This window comes from Littorina saxatilis, linkage group LG1 (assembly GCF_037325665.1).
Source record: "Littorina saxatilis isolate snail1 linkage group LG1, US_GU_Lsax_2.0, whole genome shotgun sequence".
In the NCBI taxonomy this organism is placed as follows: Eukaryota; Metazoa; Mollusca; class Gastropoda; order Littorinimorpha; family Littorinidae; genus Littorina; species Littorina saxatilis.
This window is the reverse complement of record NC_090245.1, coordinates 69523754-69541232: the sequence shown is the minus strand read 5'-3', so window position 1 is coordinate 69541232 and position 17479 is coordinate 69523754. Positions and strand designations below refer to the sequence as shown.

Sequence of the window (17479 nt, the reverse complement as noted above, 5' to 3'; positions counted from 1 at the left end):
GACTCAATATTCAACGTGACGTTCCTTCGGAATGTTAAACCCTAACACGTTAATCCCTTCTTTTGCTCATGAGACTGCGAATCGAGACTGACGTCACAACTTCCACTCAATGGGATTGGAACAAAATTAATAATGTGAAGCGTAGTACAAAGACTGAAGGCTGAAAACCCCCACCTGAAAGCATCTTCATAATGATGAGTTTCATTATAATTTCACTTTGTTTATTTTTTTAATAACTGTATTATCCTATTGCTGGGAAATTAGGATAGCTTCCTCTCACTGGGAAGCAACTTGAGCAGGAACTAGAGTCGTACTACCCACGTGATCAGGCGTAATCTTGCCCTCCTGACGGAATTAACAAGGTATTTTACGTGCCACAGGGGTGGGACATGGATGCCGTCTCTGAGTCATCACACAAATGTGATAATTAGGTGTCCGTCCCGGCTAGGATTCAGAGCAGGATAGCAAACCCAGTGAAATACCAACTGAGCTACGTACCAGACCCCTCGCACGCTCGCAGACAAAACATTTAGCAGATTTCGGGGGATAGTTTCGTTTTACCAGCCCGAGCGGGACGTATCAACTACGTCTGTCTTCTAAGACGCTGACGTCGGACCCAGTGCATCACAGATAAGCCAAAAACGTGAGGAGCTTGGAAATACTGAAAGAGACAGTCGTATTTTCCTCACGCCAGGGCTAACAGAACATTCTCTCTCTGTCTTTGTCACTCTCTCTCTCTCTCTCTCTCTCTCTCTCTCTCTCTCTCTCTCTCTCTCTCTCTCTCTCTCTCTCTCTCTCTCTCTCTCTATTTCTCTCTTCCCCCAAAAATAAATTTTCATTTGCAATAATGCATTAGCCTTGGCAGAACAAATCACAGACGCTCAATTTTCGATTAAAGACGAGTCAATACCGGATCAGTTCTGACTAGAAAAACACATTGCTCAGAGCAATTACTTGCATAGTCTCCAAACCAACCAAAGCAGGCAATGCCAGCATGACATAATGCAGGAGCCGAAGTAACGCGTTCGCAGTGACAGCTGCGATAACTGCTGAATTACGAAAAGTCTTCTTCTTCTTCTTCTGCGTTCGGGGGCTGAAACTCCCATTTTTACGTGTATCACACGGTGAAAATTAGGATTTTAGAGTTTAAAAGGGATTTAGGTTTTAACGATAATCGTAAATATTATATATGGAATTTAGTTAATAGTAACGAGTTGTACAGTGAGATTGAAGAATAAATTTAGCAGCCAAGGGGTCACTTAATACATGAAAGATAGGTTCCAAGTTTAGGTAATAATGTAGATAAGAATTGAAGCCAACAAGGCAAAAGTTTGTTAATGATAAGGAGTTATGAAGAACGTTATGACAGATTCGGCTAATAAGAGATAGACTGGCAACCGAAGGTCACGAAACGCAGAATAGTAGATCAAACGAATAACCAATCAAAAGGAAGAATAAGACAAAACTTGACTAAATGTAAAAAGACAGAAACGGATATATAGGATTACAAATTAAATATTCGCTCTCTCAGCTCTCAGCTCTCGGCCCTGACCACTGAATAAGAAGACATCCGTCTGGTACCCGGTCAACGAATAGTCAAGGTATGACGACTTTAACTCTAATAGCATAGGGAAATAGGATGTATATTTTGTAATATGTTGTGATCATTCTTAAAGTAAATTCTCAAATAGTTTTCCTGAATTGTGTGTGGTATGCTTCAAGATTCTTTCTTATCTAAAGGTTTTGAATGTGGAATGTTATTTTCTCTCTAGTCTAAACCGGTGTGATGTCGGTGCTGTCAGCAATGAGCGTATCCGCGGTTCAACCGCACGTTTGTTTGTAAATTGTCCGTCATCACTGTACGTATGTGTGTACGCCCACTGTTATACGTTCTTTGTGTTTCTGTGGTGGATCGCCAAGACTAGCACACCTAGCAAACATGGCAACCAAACGTGACACACTCTTAGCAACGGTACTTAGCCACCACACGTAGCCACCATGCACCATACATTCATTTCTGAAGAACACATTAACCCAACACATTGAAATACATAACTATAGCACACAAAAAAGTATAGTGTAGTTAACGAAACATCTTCAGACACCATGACGACGCCACGCACACAGAACACTACGCACAACAACATACAGGCACGGACCACAACACGCGCAACGCCCCGTGCGATACGTGTATGATCGTTTTTACACCGCCTTTTTGGCACTCGGCAGCCATACGCCGCTTTCGGAGGAAGCATGCTGGACATTTTCATGTTTATATAACCCATCGAACTCTGACATGTATTACAGGAACTTTTCCGTGAGCACTTGGTCTTGTACTTGCGTGTGCACACGAAGGGGGATAAGCCACTAGCAGGTCTGCACATAAGTTGACCTGGGAGATCGAAAAAATCTCCACACTTAACCCACCAGGCGGCCGCGGCCGGGATTCGAACTCACGACGTCTTACCACCCCGCCACAGCGCCCGTCGGAAAGTCAAATACACCGACGCAAAGGAAAGGATTGTGTGCGGTGTTTTCTGACTTTGTTTGTTTGTTGTTTGTTTATTTGTTTATTTGTTTGTTTGAATGTTTGTTTGCTTGTGAGTTTGTGAGTTGATGTTATTGCTTTGGTTTTGTTATTTCAGGAGGGGAGGGCCAGGGGGGGGCGCAGTTAGAGTCACTCGACTTCTGATCCTCGGGTCATGGGTTCGAATCCAGGCCTGGGACGGGCACGGGTCAATTTTATGTGCAGACTCAGAGCCGGTATCCATGCTCCACCCCCTTGTCACCACCGCTGCATGTAAAAGACCTCGTTCATTCTGCCAGAAACGGAGGGATTCGATGACACCTAAACACGCACACAGCCGGGTAGCGTGACGTCGACGTCGACGTCTATGTACATACGGATGAGCAATCTAAAATGGCAAGGGAACGCTCTCATCCTTCACATAGCACTTTGGAACGTGAACACATTATCGAAGTCTACTTATTTAGTTGACACAATCGGATGCACAAGGTGACATTCTCAGTTCCGGCAAATGTGAAAGACAGTAACAAAGGTATCATCCGTTACCTGGGAAAATAGTGGAGAGAAAAAAGTCATTTGATCATGCATTATGCTGAACATCTCCCGATTAGACATGTTTAAATTATATGCCCATTTGTTCACGTAGTGGAGCAGAGAAGAGACCACCACCCCCCCCCCCCCCCTTAGCCACGGGGAAGGAGAAAAAAAAAAGGATTGGGAAAGTGAAAGGCCGGAATCAAGACATATATTAACAGCTTATAAAAATACTCAGGTCAAACAACAACCTACACAAATGTATTGCTGTTATCCCCGCTCAAAGCGAATTCTTATTTATTCTGAAAACAAACACCTTCCTTACATTTCTTGCCTGAGGGAACGATCAGGTGAACTTCTTCCCAGCATGAAGATCCAGAGGTCAGGAAATGTGTGAGACGCCAAGTGTCCCTCTGGGAGAGAAAGATAGACAGACAGAGGGGGCGGGGGGGGGGGGGGTGTGGGGCTATGGGAGAAAGGAAGCGGGTGTGGGAGAGAGAAGGAGAAAGAGACAGCTAGAGCGAGAGAGACAGAGAAAAATGGGGGAGGGAGGGAGGTTGTGAGAACGAACGAACGAACGAACTTTATTACTCAAGGATGGAGATTTTAGGCTCACGCATCTGTCCCTGCTAAACTAAGACATAAAAATAAAGACAATAAAAGGACAATTGTCAATTGCAATCATACAGTATTACTAATTACAACATTACCTATACGACTACATAATGCATAATAGAACATTGAAATGTACATGTATGTCAATATAATACAAAGGAAACGAAAATTCGACTCGCACACACACGCGCGCCGCATGCCTGCAATCACGTTCGCACTCAATACAACAAACACACTCACACACACACATACATACACACACACACACACACACTCACACACACACACATACATACACACACACACACACACATACGCATATGCGCACACACACATACACACGCACACACACACACACACACACACACACACACACACACACACACACACGCACACGCACACACACACACACAACAACAACTTCATCATCATCATCATCATCCTGATCATTGTCGACATCATTATCATCATCAACAAAATGTATAGAGGTTAGTGATAGCAATGCATTCTTGCTAGAAACAGCTTCAGAATGTAACTGTTCGTGACAGCAGATATTTGCGAAGCTGCGATTTGAAGTGTTTAATCGTGCTTGACCCCTTTATCTCACATGGTAGCGAATTCCAAATTGTTGATCCCGAAAACGCTAAACTGGTTTTATATAAATCAATACGGGATAGCGGGGAAATTAATTTGTTTGAGCCATATCTGCCTGTTGCTTTCTGAAATAATGATCGCATGTACTGTGGGGTCTCGTTTATTTGTACCTTAAACATTAAAAGCACTTTATTAAATAATAACTGATCTTTAAGTGATAAAAAATTAAGACGGCTAAGCTTTTGATCTGTTGATGTTTGCGGACCCGGCATGATAAGTTTAGCTGCGCGACGGTGAAGAGAATTTACTTTTTTTAAGTGAACATCGCTACAACCATCCCAAAGTGTAGATGCATAATTCAGATGAGGTAAAATATGACCAAAATAAAACAACTTGAGTGCTGAGGTATCAGCGTAATGCTTTTTAATCTGGAGAGAAGGAACAAGTTTTTAGATAAGGTTTTGGTAACTCGGTTGAGGTGGGACTGCCACTTTAATTCAGCGTTTATTGTGACCCCGAGAACACGATGGCTGGTTACTTGCTCAATGGGTGACTCATTTAAACTGAGATGAAGATTCAGAGGAGCGAGTTGGTGTTTCTGTCGTGTTGTGATCACCATGCATTTAGTTTTGCCTGGGTGTATAATCATTGAGTTTTGTTTACACCAATCAAATATGTTGTTCAAACTCGTTTGAAGAGAGGTTTCAATAGATTGTAAACTTTTACCGGACGTGTAAAGAGACGAGTCGTCTGCGAAAAGGTCATTAATAACCGTCTTGTCTGATATATAGAGTGGTAGATCGTTAATGTAAATGCAAAATAAAAGTGGGCCCAAAACTGATCCTTGTGGGACGCCGTGCATGAGCCGTCCTATCGAAGAACGGCTACCACTCTTCAAACGAGTTTGAACAACATATTTGATTGGTGTAAACAAAACTCAATGATTATACACCCAGGCAAAACTAAATGCATGGTGATCACAACACGACAGAAACACCAACTCGCTCCTCTGAATCTTCATCTCAGTTTAAATGAGTCACCCATTGAGCAAGTAACCAGCCATCGTGTTCTCGGGGTCACAATAGACGCTGAATTAAAGTGGCAGTCCCACCTCAACCGAGAGAGAGAGGGAGAGAGAGAGAGAGAGAGAGAGAGAGAGAGAGAGAGAGAGAGAGAGAGAGAGAGAGAGAGAGAGAGAGAGCGAGAGAGAGATTGAGATAGAGATAGAGAGAGACACACACAGACAGACAGACACATAGACTGACAGACAGAGAGACAGAAAGACGAACAGTAAAAGAGACCGACAGAGACAGATTGACATTGAGCCAGACTAAAAGCTTGACTAAATTATTTCATCCTTGTGTACGAAGAACAAGCCAGCTATAACTCTTGCTTAAATTTTTATCTCATGGACTTGTGTCTGAAAACAAGGCTAACTCCCAGTATTAAGACAACATGCTTCTTTATCTGACCATTAAATTACCCTGCGATGACCCCTTCCTCATCTCCATACGTACCCCCTCCCGCTTTCCGCCCCACAGCTGTCGACATACGCTTTGTAGCCGATACCAACACTCTAATACACTCTGCAAGCGTTGTATATTTCGAAGTATTAGACTTCCTGTTTATAAAACACTTCTTGTATGCTACTGCTTACCCTGCACAGACACGGATCTGTCAACATTTAAGACAGGCAGGTTCTTGACTTAAACACGTGGTTTAGCTACGTACACCACAAAGCCTAACTTCGATGTAATTAAGCTTATTACTCCCAAACGTATTCGGCATAAACTCTGGTCAAGCACCTCCTGGGAGTTCACTGACCACAGAAATTGCACCTATCGCCCCCCATAACTACCTGGTACCTCGTAATCTTATTGCTTCATTGAACGCCTGGTTCACAAGAAACACCTGGATACCTTTTGTGCTTATCAATAATTGATAACCGACCTCCTCTTACTCTCACCTGCCCTGTATTTATCCGGCTTTCTTCCGTGCTCGGAATCATTGATGGATGACTCGCACCTATGCACAGCTGACCACAGGGAAATCCAAGAGAAATTACAGTGACGTGACCAGTTTAGTGGCGTTGATTAGTTATCTAAGACGTCAAGTTTTATTACGGAAGAGCAGATGAAACTGCGGGAAATGTTCGGTCTGTATACGCTTGGTATGCACAGACAGACACGCAGACACACACACACGCTCGCATCAACCCACGCACGTACACACACACGCACACACACACACACACACACACACACACGCGCGCGCGCACACACAAACACACACACGCACACACACACGCACACACACACACACACACGCACACGCACACGCACACACACACGAATACATTCACACACACACACATACTCATTAACGCATACACGCATGTACGTACGCCCAATCTAACACCAAAGACTCGATCTGCAGACACAAGTATAAACACCCCCTTCCCCAACCCCACCACCCCCTTCACTACAGCCACCCCCCCCCCCCCCCGACCCCCGACCCATGCCCCTCCCCCCCCCCCCCCTCAAAACAAAATGAAAGTAAAAAAACAAAAACGAAAACATATATGCTTTAAAAAAAATCAACATCCTAAGACACAAAAGCGCAACACTCACATCCCCTTAGTCCCCTCTCACCTGCATGTACTTGACCATCTTGCAGGCGATGTTGCCGGCCAGCCACTGGACCGTGCCTGCCCAGACGGCCTCGCCCGCGATGCAGAAAAAAGTGACCAGCAGGTCCGCAATGGCCAGGTGGACGATGAGGGTGTTGATGGTGGACTTGCGGCGACGGAGACGGTACATCTGCATCAGCGTGGCCGTGTTTGCGATCAGCGAGATGACGAACATCACCCCGAACACTACAGCCTTCATGAGGCTCACCTGCACAAAGATTAATGGAAGAAGGAATAAATGGATGGATTGATGGATCTAGATAGACATTATAGATGTATGTCACACGCTTTCCTTCTTTGCCACTACTAAAGCAAACGTGTGCAAGATTGTATGTTACGCGCTTTGGAGCATGTGCAAGAACGGATTCAAACTCGAAATCGTCCCTCCAAAAAACCCAAAATGCACACACGACTTTTATTTCTTCTGCTGTTATCGTTTCTTCTCTTTACAAATTCTTCAACGCTCAGAATACTGAAAACGGCATCCCAGACGACAGTACTGTTTCCATACGCGAATTTAGCTGCCCTTGGAAAGTGGCTCGCTCAGGAGGCCTGTTAGTCTGACACTATAAGGACAGAGTTGTGAACATAGATGACAAAGATCCCGGAAAGAACAAACATTTCGCGGATGCAGACACAGAAAGACGTCATGAAGATTGCGATGCTTCAAAAGATACAGACTGTGACGATGACTCTGACGTCATTCACATATTCCGAGACGTCATTTATAGTTGTTCGGTCACTTTCGTCAAAAAGTAGATCTCTCCACAATGGCTGCTCCTGTGTTTAGGTTTATCAAGCGTGAGTACGCAAAACGTGTTTGTTCTCTCCTCTGTTGAAGCTGTGAGACATAATCGCCATTACGAGCTAGTCGTGTGACAGAGAGTTTTCTTGCACACTCGACTGCTGCTGTTTCACTCCGGCTAAAGCCGTCGTGAAACATCTACAGTTTCGTGTGCAAGAAAACTCTCTGTCACACGACTAGCTCGTAATAGCGGGTAATATCCTTGACCACAAGACGTCCCCTGTGTTCACTGTGTATGACTGCCTTAACTCTGGTCTGTGTATGGCTTAATTATGTTTAAAAGTATGTGGCTGTGTGAGGTCAACGCAGAACTATGCGACATTGCGGCAGGATTCACTTGCAGTGCAATATTATATCTACCCACTTGGTAGGACTACCATTATTTCTACGTGAAAAAAAAGTTTATTGGTGCAAACACCCCAGTTAGGTTGTCGAACTCTATGGTGAAAGCTAGACTAAGGCAACGAACTGCAAGGACATCATTGAGCATGTTCATAAGTATGCACTGATGCAAGGAAGCCGGCCGATCCCACCAGAGCACTGTCATCCTTCCATGTCGAATAAACATTGGTGTCTCTGACCCTCAACGTTTACCAATACACCGTACACTTGCGCCAACAGCGATAATTACACAGGCCACTCGATCTTTGTCCATTATCGGTAACGGACAAGAAGACACAACAACAACTTCTCTCGTGAGGTGAGTCGTTATCACCTCGTCAAAACCAGGAAATGTTCACATACCCTGAACAAATACACGCCTGCGATAGATTGTCAGGCAGTACTATTCTGGGTTGTTTTATATATCGCACTGCACCATCTGTATCTGTGAGCAGGAGCTAGCCTGCTTCTTATCGCAGACCAAAGCACTAAACCTCGGTTTGACCTTTTCTTCCTTGTGCAGTTGCACAATCACGTGGTCGAGTTGGGCAAAGAAAGTAGATTGTGTTTTGCGGCTCTATTCTACTATCTATGCTCTCCAGCAATTAGATATGGTAAACAGCGTGTTTTTCTTGCTGCCACTTTTATATTAATGAGCTATATCATAAAACAAAGCTTATCATTTTAAACCTTAAAAAAAGTTAAAAAACAAAGGATTACTGTACTCACCGATACAAAGACGACACAAGATTTGCGTGTGTTTTTTGTTGTCTTTTGTGTTCTTTTCCTGATGAAGCTTTCAGAAGCGAAAATTCGTAATCGTCTTGTGTCGTCTTTGTATCGGTGAGTACAGTAATCCTTTGTTTTTTTTAACTTTGTTCATCTTACCACAGTCACTTCGTTGTTTAGATTTAAAACCTTGTGAATGGTCTCTTAAAACGCTGTATGAGTCGTTAAAAATAGGAGCGAACATGAGGGAAGATCTGGGAGACATTAGAACAATTGGTAGGGGTCAAAATCAAAAGTCAGAAAATTGCCACAGCGCTCTCTCCTCTCTTTTTCAGTCTCTGAATTTACAATACACCATAACGGAAACTCCAACAACTCTAAATGAACTCCAACAACAACCCAAAAGTCAATGAGACTTTGAATGTCATCACCACAGGTAAACATGTGTATGTTGTGACTCCGCTAGTACGGTGCGTTGCAATTAAATACCCTAAAGTGCACAAGAGCGCTATCTGTATCAATGCTTGAACATTAAAATTACGAGACAAAGTAGGAAAACGTTTGCATATTGCAACGAAAGTTACCTATTTTTTATACAATAAAAACTGTTCTAATTAAGCATTGTAAGCGTTTTAAGCAAACAGTTGGTTTTTTAGCATTGAAAAACATTGCTGCCATTAGTAGACACAAATTGTTTTGTTGTTGTTGTAAATGACCACACAACCGGTAAGTTATCTTAATAGTTTGTACCAAAAGCATAATTAAATGTACACATGTGCATACTAAGTCCACGCCTTTTTGACGTGTGTCTGATGAATTATCTACCCCAAAGAGCTTAACGTTTGCACTTCTTTGGTTCATTTTTATTCATTTCAACAAGAGAGCTATCCCAATTCTCTTTACTCAAAAATATGTATCACAATACTTTTACAACTACTTTAAAATGAATACTGTCAAAAGTTGCAGTGATTTTTGTCCCGCCAATATGCCGGATTTGTCCCGCCAATATGCCGGATTTGTCACGCCGCATATCAGACTTGTTTGATAGTTTATTTTTCTCACAAGTAAATGTATACCTTTCTACTTAGTCGACGAAGGATCAAAGGGCGAAAAATTGCAAAATATACGTGCAAAACATGACGCCGTTGCCGTGCGGAGGTAACTAAAATTCACGTACAATCCAAATTAAAATGTCCTATAATTATGAACGATGTTCAAATCATGATCATCATCATCATGATCATCATCATGATCATCCTCATGATAATCCTCATGATCCTCATCATCATCATCATCATCATCATCATCATCAGCATCAGCATCATCATCATCATCATCATCATCATCATCATCACCACCACCACCACCACCACCGTCATCAGCTCTCAAGCACTCACCTCGTTAAAAATAGGAGCGAACATGAGGGAAGAATTGCTGTTGTTCCCAGCGTGCATGTCCAAGGCGGGAAAAATAGAGGTGTTGTCGGATGTGACGTAGTTTACATCCCGCAGCAAACGTGTCGTCATTTCCGGCGTCTTGGGGACGTGGTGTTCCGGCAGAATGTAGTAAGCCACCTCCACCGGGATGGTCGTGTTGGCCGCCTCAGATCCCATGGTGATGACTATCTAGATGTTCCTCCCGCTTGACAAAAAAAAGTCCACAACACTTCAAGGATCTGGGATCGACAAGAAGAAGAAAAAGTCGGGCCATTAGGATACTTAGGCTTCGCAATTGTGTGTACGACGACCACAATGAGATATCTGTGATGCGGTGTCCACAAAACCTGATACCTCAAGATATTTCTCTCCTTTTTGGAAAACAATTTTCACCCCACTTTAAGGTTCACTCGGGCGAGGAGTCCAAGGTTCATTGTTTCGTACGATGAGATATACCTGTCATACTGTTTCCACACCACCCAAGACTTACAGTTCAGAATACTCCTCTTGGGAACAAGTCCACGACACTTTAAGGTTCTTTCGGGCGAGAAGGAGGGCAAGGGTCAGCATTTGTGTACGACGCCTTCCTTGAGATAGCATGTGGTGTTCGCAAACACCCAACACCCATACCTCAGACCTCGTAATGACCTACGACTAGATGTATATATTCCTCTCCGTTGGGGAAAAAGTCCACAACACTTTCAAGTTAACACTGGCGAGAAGAAGAGTCGACATAATTTATCATTTTCTGGCGGTTCAGCATTTTGAATAGCTACCATGACACACCACAGCAGTGTCGTTGTCCTTACTATGAATCTCTTGGGTCAGGAACCACACAAAATGTCCTCTTCTAAAGAAAAGCTGCGAGGTGTGCTTCCTCATACATCGTATCCTCCAGTCTCAGAGGAATAACTAATTACTGCAAGTTGTTCATGTTCACACATAATTCATATCTCACAGCATGAGATTATCATGCACAGACGACTCGAAGCACGCTCGGTCTTGCCTACGCACGTGCGTGCTAGGTACTTTCAATTAGATGCCTTTTACACAGAAAATGTTGCCAATGGTCATTCCCTGGACACAGGCATGTTCTCACTCCTGTAGGACCAGTAAGTTCGGCTTTATTAAGCGCATCGATTTGGACTTGAAGAAATGTGCACACAACGTACCTACGCTGATATAACACTCGATATTTCTTACACAAAGCCAGTTCAGTTGATAGCACATTCACCATTTTACAGAGAACACCCACTTTGTGTCTTTGATTCTTTCATCGTTTGGCCATCGGCCATAAACGCCATTCACACCGAAGCCCTATAAGTGTAAATCCAGATAATCCAGTTCCGCAAGAGGAGCTATTGCTGCACAAAATCATTGAAGAAGATTACTACAGCTGTTTTATCTAGAACAGAAGCAAAGATACGCCTCTTACATGTAAACAGTACAATTGAAAACCAAGAGAAAAAGAAGGGGAAAAAACAGTGAAGACATTTTTGGTCAAAGCCACTGATTCAAAGTATCAGGCACACACACAAAAATTGTATTCTATGATATAAAGATCACGTACAAAAGCTTGAATAGATCTACTGCGTTAAACAAGAGAAGACGCGCGCATTGCATTATGCAAGGACATTGATTAACGGCACATTCCTTCCCATGGGGATTTCGCTCATCAACTGAGATCTGGGGAGGCTTTTACACAGAAAAAATACTATTCTTGCACTTGAACAAAGACCAACGAACAAAGTCTGTGCTTTCTGTTTTCATAAGACTACGCTTCTAAAGACCCGTTGTATTATATAACACCCTTCAGAAGACGTAACAAGCGGCTTCCGCGGAGTGACTGAGGATTTATACTTTATTACCTGCGTACATGATTACAAGCGACGACGTGTGTTGGGCTTAATTAAGCAATGAACCAAAAGAACGTGTCTTGAAAATTAACTGAAAACAACAAAGCCGATACCTGTTATCTTGTCCAAGGACGATCGCACAAAATAATTAGTTCGATCAGTCAACATCAAAATAATGAAGAGGATCCTTTGTCGTTGCCTTCGTAAGTAAACAACGCTGATCAGAGATAAAACTATTATAAACCTTTACACTGATGCGACAGCTTGAAGAGAGCTCAACTTATTAGCTTATCACAATTACCGTTGCCATCCTAATATACGCCGCTGCCATGTACTCCATTTCTCTCTCTCTCTCTCTCTCTCTCTCTCTCTCTCTCTCTCTCTCTCTCTCTCTCTCTCTCTCTCTCTCTCTCTCTCTCTCTCTCTCTCTCTCTCTCTCTCTCTCTCTCTCTCTCTCTCTCTCTCTCTCTCTCTCTCTCTCTCTCTCTCTCTCTCTCTCTCTCTCTCTCTCTCTCTCTCTCTCTCTCTCTCTCTATGCTTCCACAGTGTGGGACTCTGCAAGTGCAAATACTTTGAAACACTTGGGCAGTTTACATAGACGAGCTGTTAAATTAATTATTTTAAAAAATACATCTCTTTCCATGACTGATTATAAACGATTGCAAATTCTTCCTATCAAAGATAGATTTGCATATAACAAAGGTGTGATGATGTATAGAATTATGTCAGGGAATGCACCTACACTCATTGCCTCAAATTTCACAATAAATCATTATGGAAAATGTAACAAATTAATTACCCCAACTCCAAGAATTGACCTGTACAAGTCGAGTCTATCATATTCTGGAGCAATTATGTGGAACGCCATTCCAAATATAATTAAATTACGAATTCATGAAACATCATTCAAGGAATATTACATGCTGTTTCTTTTACAAAACTTATAAGAAATATTATCAAGGAGCTGACAAAATATAACTGTATTCTCTGATTATATTGAAAAACATGAATATATATAAGAATCACAATGCATCTTAAAATGTCTTATTGGTTGCTTGACATGTTAATTATGGTAAATATGTCATTTGTACTATAGTTAAACTTATCTTTTATTTCTTCTTGTTTGTTACCCCTCAATGGGCGAAGGCCAGATGAAAAAAAAAGCATGTATACATTGTTTATTCTGTCACCCTCGTAAAATAAATTTCAATTCAATTCAATTCAGTTCAATTCAATTCAATTATCTCTCTCTCTCTCTCTCTCTCTCTCTCTCTCTCTCTCTCTCTCTCTCTCTCTCTCTCTCTCTCTCTCTCTCTCTCTCTCTCTCTCTCTCTCTCTCTCTCTCTCTCTCTCTCTCTGCACAAGTCCTCCCTATCCTTTGTGGGGGTTCCTAATGACTGCAGTCTCTCGCTCTCAATCTCACTTTCTCACTATATCTCTAACCCTCGCACTTTGTCTCTCTCTTGCTCGCTCTTTCCTTTACTTCAGTATCTCTCTCTTCTTCTCACTCTGTCTCTCTCTCTGTCTGTCTGTCTGTCTCTCTCTCTGTCTCTCTCTGTCTCTGTCTCTCTCTTTCTCTCTCTCTTGATAAATTGATGATATGTTCTTACTTTCATTTTATTATAATCATGTAGCAGTAGTTTTCTTTACTTGCTTATTCTTTAACAATTTTAGACTAGTCCCTCTTTAGGGCGAGGGCCAGATGTAAAAAAGCAGATCACTGCTTACTCTATTACCCTCGTTAAATAAAGAATTGTTCTTGTTCTTGTTCTTGCTCTCTCTCTCTCTCTCTCTCTCTCTCTCTCTCTCTCTCTCTCTCTCTCTCTCTCTCTCTCTCTCTCTCTCTCTCTCTCTCTCTCTCTCTCTTTCTCTCTCTCTCTCTCTCTCTCTCTCTCTCTGAAGTCTGAAGTTACAGGAGCATTGTTTTTGGACTTTAAGAAAGCATTTGACTTAGTCGATCATTCCATATTGCTGAAAAAATTACACTATTATTTGAGAAACGATTCGGTCTGTGACTTCTTTAAATCGTATCTTGCTGACCGGACACAGTATGTCACTCTACAATGCCAGAATTCGTCTACTGCACTAGTAAGACATGGCGTCCCTCAAGGGTCTATATTAGGACCTATTCTCTTTTGTATTTACGTTAATGATTTGCCTTTACATGTATCGGATGATAAAGTCAAATGCGAGTTTTTTGCAGACGATTCGTCTATCCATACCAGTAACACCTCGTTGGAATCAGTAAATTCTTCCCTGAAGAACACTTTGGACGAAGTTGCGAAATGGTGCACATCAAATGCCATGATACTGCACCCAGAAAAAACTAAAAGCATTGTTATTACCACAAGACAAAAGCATCAGCTAAGTCCTCTTAAATTACAACTGACCTTAGGTACAACTCAAATACAGCAAGTTAAAGAACACCGCATACTTGGTGTAACTGTTGATGAAGAAATGAAATGGCAAACACACATAAGCAACCTCTGCAAAGTGTTATCAAGGAATTTGTATTTGCTGTCAAAACTCAAACATTATGCGAAGTCTGAAACATTAAAAATGTTCGTTCATGCTCATATAATGCCTCATATTAATTTTGCTTCGACATTGTGGGATGGCTGCAGCGATGTTCACTTATTAAAACTCAATTCTTTGTACTGTCGTGCTGCAAAACTTATCCTGTATGAATCGCACATGTCTACAGAAATGAAGTTAAACATCCTTAATTTCCTTCCCCTAAAAACCCACCTTGCATACAATAAGGCTGTCTTTATGTATAAAGTAGTTCATGGCGATGTGCCCAGTTATGTGCAATCCCATTTTACACATGTTACGAAGAGGTATGGGTCTCAAAATTTACTTCCTCCAATTCCTCGTATAGATCTTTATAAATCCAGCTTAGCTTTTTCAGGATCATCTCTGTGGAATTCTTTGCCAATAGAAATCAAACGATCCGCATCATTAAAGGCCTTCAAAAGGCAGTTGCACACACATTTGAGCACACTATAAACTGCCCCTGCTGTCTAGTTTCCATTGTGTACTCGGATAATGTATGCAATGCTCTTAAGTGTTTTGTTTTTTATGTTTATACTCGACCATTATTTTGATGTTTTACTAGTTTAATACTTTGATTAGATACTGTTCCTTTTAGGTATGAAATGATAGCATGTGCTTGTGTGTAGATATGCGAGCGCACGCTCGCGCGCGCGAGCATGTGTGTGTGTATATGTGTGTGTGTGTGTGTGTGTGTGTGCATGTGTGTGTGCATGTGTGTGTGTGTGAGTGTGTGTGTGCATGTGTGTGTGTGTGTGTGTGTGTGTGTGTGTGTTTATGTGTGCATGTGTGTGTGTATACGTGGGTGTGGATGTGTGTGTGTGTATGTGCGCAGTCTTTGCTTTCGTTTACAATTATTCTCTGTATATGTTCCAAGGACAGGTTGGAAGATTAGGCTAAGCCTAAAACCTTTATCCTTATGTAATAAAGTTCTGAGTTCTGAGTTCTCTCTCTCTCTCTCTCTCTCTCTCTCTCTCTCTCTCTCTCTCTCTCTCTCTCGCTCTCTCTCTCTCTCTCTCGTAAATTGGTTTATTCCGATATCTTAAACCACCCTAATTTAATCAATACATAAACGTTATCTTATAGCTTCACATGTATATTAGCATGCGTGTATGCAATTTATGCATGGAAAAAGATACGGGATACGATTCTCTTTTTATGATTGTTGTTTTTCTACACTTGACTTGCTATTTGTTTGCTTGCTGTTGTTGTTTTTATTCAGGACCTCATGTTCTTTTGAACGTAACTTTGCACTCATTATTATCATTATTATTAGTGTTATTATTATCATTATCATTATTTTATTGTTATTAATCTTATTACCATGCAATCATCATCATTGCCTTCATTGCTATTATCATTGTTACTTTTGCTATCTTTATACTTCATAGTTTTTATTTAGTTAATCTATAACTTTTGATTTGCTTTTGAATGTTACTTATTACCATATGTATGTTTCGTCAAATTCGTAGTGTCCATATACTCTTTTCATGTGTTGTTTTGTTCTCGTCTTTGTTTGCAAGGACAGATTGTAAGACTAGGCAATGCCTAAAATCTCCATCCTTCTGTAATAAAGTTTAATCAATCAATCAATCAATCTCTCTCTCTCTCTCTCTCTCTCTCTCTCTCTCTCTCTCTCTCTCTCTCTCTCTCTCTCTCTTTCAGTCTCTCCACACTCTCTTTCCTTCTCCCTCTCATATTTCCAGCATATGTTTTCACAGAAACGATGAACTTCTCCAAAAAGTCCGACATTCCTTATGTTTTTTCCTTTGAATTCCACCCAGAAATAAAACGTCAATTAAACATTTGGCTTCCATTATCGGACGGCGTGTGCAAAACCAGTGCACTCCGAAGTGGCTTCTTGAAATGTTTATCCCGCAAGATAAACTAACTGAAGACAGGAACAATTTGTTTACTTCTATAAACAGCAGCGCAGGAAGCCCAGCGTAAACAGTCAGGTAGGGGAGGGTGGGGCAGGTAGGGTCAGGGGCAGGTTGGGTCACCTTGAATAACTCTCACAATTGAAAAGATATTCCCGTTTCGTTTCCGATCTATGTTTTTGAATGTCCCAGTGCGTCCCTATCGCCAATTTGTTTGAATGGTAGTGATGTGCAAGTATGGATCCGGTGGTTTCACCATGAAATTTGACAGTAAGTGACTTTTTTGACTCTCATACTTTTTGTTCTATACGTGGATTAACAGGGTGCTCATGGATGATATCTTTAGTATACACACCTGATTCATTTTAGAAGTGAATTGTGCTGTTTAAATTCGTATTTAAATTGAATCGAAACGTAACAGACCGATTTCTTTGTGCACCCTGTGCGGGGCAGGTAGGGTATGGGCAGGTTGGGTCAGTGACTCGACCTGCCCCGTCATTACCCAACCTGCCCCTTCTTTACATATAGAGAATACTACATGGCTTGCTGTGTCGTACCAGATTTACACGAGTTTTTTTAATTTAATATTGAACTGCGAGCGAAAGCCATGTAGTATTCTGTTTATCCTACATATTTTACTTACGTGTATTTAACTGAAAATGTCCTGCAGTCGAGGCATTGTAAAAGCTGGTTGGCCTTGAGACCTGGGTCAATGATCAGTACTTGCAATCTGAACACAGCTGCCTGTCCAGACACTGACCTTCTTACCCGGGGTCAATGACCGAGTTTTTATATGAGAGGAAAGTCTCTGAAGGATTGGTCAGCGCAGAATAAGATAAGAGAGGGGTTGAAGTGAATAGCGCAAAGAGGGGGGAGGGAG

General features: G+C 41.9%; 1 protein-coding gene across 1 annotated transcript in view; it reads right to left on the bottom strand.

The window, feature by feature from the left end:
• Positions 1-10487, bottom strand: part of LOC138945828 (gonadotropin-releasing hormone receptor-like) — a 168713-nt gene extending 158226 nt beyond the window's left edge. The window contains exons 1-2 of the mRNA XM_070317371.1: positions 10272-10487; positions 6922-7167 (exon numbers count right to left, since the gene is read on the bottom strand). Coding sequence (XP_070173472.1) covers positions 6922-7167; positions 10272-10487 — 462 coding nt within the window. The remainder of the gene's footprint in view (positions 1-6921; positions 7168-10271) is intronic.
• Between the last annotated feature and the right edge of the window lie 6992 nt (positions 10488-17479).